Source organism: Gymnoscopelus braueri (assembly GCF_963280865.1).
Source record: "Gymnoscopelus braueri genome assembly, chromosome: 8".
Taxonomy (NCBI): domain Eukaryota; kingdom Metazoa; phylum Chordata; class Actinopteri; order Myctophiformes; family Myctophidae; genus Gymnoscopelus; species Gymnoscopelus braueri.
In genome coordinates, this window is record NC_137609.1 from 42302572 (window position 1) to 42309030 (window position 6459).

At 40.2% G+C, this 6459-nt stretch overlaps 1 protein-coding gene across 1 annotated transcript; it reads left to right on the forward strand.

The window, feature by feature from the left end:
• Nucleotides 1–181: 181 nt before the first annotated feature.
• On the forward strand, nt 182–1450 carry LOC308090860 (ATP-sensitive inward rectifier potassium channel 1-like; the record flags this gene model as incomplete). The annotated part of the gene is made up of 1 exon (XM_080436133.1): nt 182–1450. The coding sequence occupies one exon, from the start codon at nt 182–184 to the stop codon at nt 1298–1300; it is 1119 nt and encodes a 372-aa protein (XP_080292259.1). The 3' UTR covers nt 1301–1450.
• Between the last annotated feature and the right edge of the window lie 5009 nt (nt 1451–6459).

A 6459-nucleotide genomic window follows, 5' to 3' on the forward strand; every position in this document is an offset into this window, starting at 1 on the left:
TAAGGAAACAAAAGAGAGAAGATTGGAGAGCAAACAGAGGAGGATGGTAGGAACTAGGATGTAGTGGGACAGCAACTGTGCTTCAGTGTCCAGCTGGTGATCCCCTCAGAACCACATAGATGCCTAAATACAGTATACATACATTTATCTAAAATATTGCACTTTTTCTTACAGCTCCAGGATGTTCCAGGCTAAGAAGAGAAGCCACAGAACACGGTTGGTCACCAAAGATGGCCGCTGCAACATTGAGTTTGGCAACATTGAGTATAGCAACCACTTTGCTTTCCTGGTGGACTTCTGGACCACCTTCGTGGAGATCCGCTGGCGCTTTGTCTTTCTGCTCTTTGTGGCGTCCTTCACTGGGAGCTGGTTCGTTTTCAGCCTGCTGTGGTACTGGATCGCAAAGTCCAACGGGGACCTGAGTGGACAGAACCGTACAGATGGACACGTCCGGTGCATAGACAATGTTAATGGCCTCACCACAGCTTTCCTCTACTCTTTGGAGACCCAGACCACCATTGGGTACGGTGGCAGGGCGCTGACAGGTCACTGTGCTGGCACAGTGGCTCTCATCATCGTTCAATCGCTCATTGGTGTCTTCATCAATTGTTTCATGTGCGGGGTAATCTTAGCCAAAATCTCCTCACCCAAGAAAAGGGCAAAGACGGTCACTTTCAGTGACACAGCTGTCATCTGCTTAAAGAAAGGCAGCCTTTGTCTCCTCATGAGAGTGGCCAACCTACGAAAGACCTTGCTAATAGGGAGTCAGATCTACGGCAAGCTGCTAAGGACCACAATAACGTCAGAGGGCGAGACCATCATTCTGGACCAGCTGGACATTGACTTTACGGTGGATGCTGGGAAAGACAACTTGTTCTTTGTGTGTCCACTGACCCTCTACCACGTCATAAACACGTCAAGCCCCTTCTATGAGCTGTCGGTAGACACTCTTCCACAGCAGGACTTTGAGTTGGTCGTCTTCCTGGATGGGATGGCCGAGTCCACCAGCTCCTCCTGTCAGGTCAGAACCTCCTACACTCCCCAGGAGATCCAGTGGGGATACAGCTTCTTGCCCATCATCTCTCGCACCAAAACGGGCAAATACAGAGTCGACTTCTCTAACTTCTCCAGAACGGTACGGGTCACCACGCCCCACTGTGCCCACTGCTTCAGAACCGACGTGGACCAGCGCAACCACAACCACATAAATCAATTAAATCACACGGGGAAGGTGGGAATTGATAATCCCGGGTTTGAAGTGATTGAGATTCAGGACTCGATGGACATCACCAAAATGTGAGACGGCAGACGAAAAACTGAATGTGACCTCAGTTAGAGAACAACGCACAGTAAGACAGGATGTGGAAGATGACGCACAGAGAGATCTGGGTTTATCACTCCCTCTGTGCAGACTGTTACTGTTTGACAATTCAGAGTCCTCAGTGAATGATTTCTATGAACCATCTCTTTCAAATGTTGAAAAAAGTTCTGAAAACTTTTTTTGAAAAAAAGAGCCTCCAGGGCAAGATAAATATTATTGTATCAATACTGTACGCCGAGTGTTTCAAAAACGTAATAACTGCCGTGCCCTACACAGAGTGAAACTTCAAAGTTGTTAATCTTGTTGGACAGAACAATGTGTATTTACTTAAACCATTGGCAGCTAAGCTGTTGCTGGTTTGGCTCGTTACAATCAAAGCACCTTTCTGACACGGGACTGAAGCTACTGTACTGTAGTTGGCTCAACAAAGAAAGTGACGGAGGGTTGACAGCTAAGGGGGAAGGGAGAGAAAGTACAGCACAGTGGGTACTCTTTGTGAGAAGATTATGAACTGAGCCCTTTATAATGAAAAACTGTTGGTGGTAGAAAAGTGGGACAGACATTTTGCTACTATTATTCCTACTAAAATTACTAAATGTGTCTTTTGTCATGTTGACATGTTTTTAATGCCTTGATAATTAGGAAACTGTGAACATAGCTGCTAACTCCATGTCCTGTATTGTGACCATTCTATGTTTTGTAGATTCTATTGTGTACGGTATGATGTGTTCTCAGGGAAAACAGCATCCTAATTTAGTAATACTAAAATAAACATACGATTTTTTTCACATTACCCTGACTTGTTCTCAATTCTTTGTGGGGTCTTGATGTCTTAGTTTCTCATTACTGCATGCTGTTGGTATGCACTCGTAGTTCTCCTTGAGAGCCATGAGAGGGTGCTGTTTGCCACCTGAATTTTGATCAGATTTGTTGATTCTTCAACCTAATTTGTCAGCAAGACTTTTCAATGTACAGGTACCAGGAAGAGTGGGCAACTGAGAACTCTGGGCAGCATTTATATGTGTATTTTATATTTACATTTTATAAATGGGGGGCTAAATACATTATCAATACAAATCATTTTTAATTACATTTAAGGCCTTTAGAATGCTTCTACAATTGCTACAAATCCTGTGGATATTTGTGGGCATAAACAAGACGTTGAAGGGTTTAGGTCTGTTAATGAAAGCATATTTTAATTTTTTGACATTTAGGAAAAAAACGGCCAACTTAATTAACATTGAGGTGCCTACAATGTTTAGGTGCCCACTCAACCTGTATCCAATGTACAGGATAAAACCTATATTATAACTATGGGTAAAACAGTCGGGGGAGGGATATATTCCTCTATAATGCTTAGATTATACATAACCCAATGTTTTGTAATTGTTATAAAAAAAAAACTATGGCCATTAATTCATATTTCACTGTACATTAGATTAACATGAATGTGACACTTCACAAACAATCGACTGTTTTATTACCCCATGCAAGATATTATGGTCACCATGACCTCTGATTGGAAAGTGTGTGAAAATGTAGCAGCAACAAAGTGACTGTGTGTGGGTTGGGGTAAGATTGAGAGAATCCAGAGGTTTCTGAAATTACTTACTCTTACTCATAAAGATTGAAACAAATAGACCTATCCACAGTGGTGTGAAGTAAATAAGTACTCAAGTATACTGTTATTAATTAGTAGTTAGGTCATGTGAAATGGGTCATTCTGCTTATGAGTAGGCGTTTGGTACTGTAAGTATACTTCTAATACCTTTGTGCTTTTACTCAGGTAAAATTGTGATTACAGGACTTTTATTTGTATTTATATAATGGTATTGGTATCTCTTATTTTACTTAAAGGTAGGGTAAGTGATGTTTTTGGGTTAAAACAAAAAGTATTTTGTTAAAAGGTTAAAGCACTATATTCTGATAGTAATCATTGCTATAGAGTGTTTGTTCAGTAACAGGAATCTCCCCGTCTCTCCAGCTCTTTAATAAACAGAACATACATTTTCCGGTAGGTGTCAAAATCTCAGCCAATCAGGAGAAAGTACCCATTTTTAAGCTTCATTTTTATAGTGTTCCAGTTCCAATTTTGCCTGCTCATTTCTTAGTGTCATCCCTTCCAATTTCACTTGTTTAATCTATATCCTGATTGCATTCTCTATCCTGGTTGGATAAAATGAAACTGAAACTGAAACGAAAATGCATTTTTTGTTTTATAAAGAGCTGGAGAGACAAGGAGACTCCTTTTACTGAACAAACACTCTATAGCAATGAGTACTATCACAATATAGAGCTATTTAACACTTATTTTAACCAAAGAAAATCACTTACCCTACCTTAAGTAAAACATTTGATCATACTTATTCCACCATTGCCTGATATCACACTTAATATTCCTACCAGAGAAGTGTTGCTGATGAAACGAGCACTGAATGATGTAGGCTATGCTAGGGCACGGACCAGACCAGTGTTGCCATGTCCGACTTTGGGGTCTTTTTCGTTAAAGTTGTGGTGGGCTTGTTTCTAAAGTAGGCCACCTAGCTTATTTTGGGCTTAATTATTATTTAAACCAGTGGTTCTCAAACATTTCCATGTCATGGCATGGATCCCAAGATTAATTTGTCCGCAGACACCCCCCCCCCCCCCCCCCACATCTGTTTTGTGCCAAGCCCCCCCCCCACACACACACACACACACACACATACAAGATTTGCGTTGTTAAAATGTTTTTTCTTGTTTTTGTGAGCTTGTAGATTGGCTATTTTCAGACAACCGTAGCGTAGCCCTAGTTGCTCCTTTTGGGCTTGTTTTCATAGACCCTGTTGCTTATTTCTTTCGCAAAATCTGGCAACACTGGACCAGACAATCTTGACATGACAATGCTTACCTCCACATCTTATTGGCCCACCTATAGGTTGTTGAGCACCTGCTTCTACAGGGTCATCAATGTGTCTGTGCACGGTGGCAAGACTTGGCCTTGTTAGTGGCAAATTTTAGATTTTTTGTTTTTTAACATAACATGTTCTTATTTTGATCATAAGACCCAATTACTGAATGCCAGTCTCCAGGTTTTCCTCAGAATATGTATGACACTGATTTACTTTGACACTATGCATGGCACATTAGGAGTCCACTAGGACAGTGATTCTCTAACTTTTTATTTAAGGACCCCCCTAACTCTGTGAGTGTACAAATGGAACCAAATGGACCCGTAGGGTCCATTGGTTCCATTTGTACACTCTCAAGAGTTAAAGACCTGTAAAGATAATTTGAGGCTATAGCTCTTCATGTGTTTTTGGTTTTATTATTGTCCACTCATTTGTGTGTCCATAGAAAAATAATATTTTGACAAAAATGTCCACAAGCCAGCATGGCGATGACCCCTGACCTGCTTCTACTACAGGGTCATGGCACCACTTTATCTGTAGAAAGTAACATTTGGTAAAAGACCACAACCCCTTGTGTTGCTTTGCAGGGATTGTTGTGTTGATATATTCTACACATAGTGTGTTACATGTTAATAATCGATAGGTATCGAATAGGCAGTTACTGCATGCTGTTGCTAAATGGACCCTTCAAATAGGCCTATAGGCCAACTTACCAGATCAAATTGGCCTGGTATGTCAACCTGCTACAGGAAATGAACACATTTCTGCTTAATTAAATAGGTTATATTTATTGGTATAGCAATACTTTTAATACATCTGAACAAATATGGTTTATTACTGAACTCATGAAATAATCTTTGTCCTCCTTTTTACCCTTTACTTCTTTGGCCGTAAGCAAACTGACCCCTTCAAAGTGCAATAGCCAATCAACAACCTCATTCCATGCATGTTCTTCCAGGATGTGTACCTAGTTTTCAAAGGTGTTTTCTTGTCGTTTACAAACAGAAGCTTTGATAACGTAACCTGTTAAAGGTAATCAAGCAACGATAAAGCGTACATCTTCGTCAACATGTGTTAGAGTGTAGGCTAATTAGTCTCATAGAATATTATATATTTTATTTATTTTTATTCAAGGGGAGAAGGAAGCAAACGGGTTCCAACCAACTCTATGGTACCAGCAGGCCAGAGACATGGGTGGCGTAACAGGACCACTGCCTCAGGTGAGAATATTACTGTGGAAGTGAACCCCAACTCCATGGCTTGGGCATTGTTAGATGCTGTCTTATGTCATTTTTTTTTTGCAGTAGTCTTTGACCCATTCACACCTGAGGCAGATTCTACAAATGTCTTCTAAATCCTAACATTTTTCTGAAAAACAATTGTTGCTTTATCAATGGTGCTCAAACCTTTTCATGTCAAGGACCACCCAAAATTACATGTATTTGGCCGCTGACCCCCATCTCAAAATATTTTGTTCCAGGGACCCCCAGAAGCAAAGATTTGAGTCAAAAATGTTCCCTTTAAAATATATATATATATATATATATATGCATTCAAATATTTGCACAAATGTTCAAGATTTTTCAAACATAGCAGATCTACAAGAGCTTGTATATCTGCTATTTTTGAATATATTTTTGAGCTATCTTTGAAATATGGATAAAGTGGTTACACAGATGCTTTCCAGGTTTGAATGGGTTAAACTCTTTAAATCCCTAATATTTGGGGAAACCACCATGCCCAATAGTAAGCCCTTGCCGAGCCATGTGGCCCAAAGGGCAGGAGCCTATCTCCTGTTTGTGCTGCGTGAGGCGGCCTGATGTACAAGGTCACTGAGCACCGTGCCCAATAGGCTACAGTAAAAAGAGTAAAAAAGAGTAAAAAAGGCTGATATCCATGTATTATTTAGAGATCATTACTTTCTGCCCGTGAATAATGTAACTCTTACCATTAATTATTCTCTTTTAACCCATTAATACCTGGAACGCATCTGTGTCACTTTAGATTTCTTTGGCTATTCAAAAATAGCAGATATACAAGCTCATAGCGCGGCACTCGGTGCCGCGCTATGAGCTTGTAGATCTGCTATTTTTGAAAAATCGTGAATTATTTTTGGGGGATTTTTTTCCAAAAACTGTTAGGATTTAGAAAACATTTTTAAGAATGGCTTCAGGTCTTAAAGGGTTAATAAGTGATGCTGACAAAAAATGCCTTCATATGTTGTTTTCTAAGCTCAGTTACCCTCAC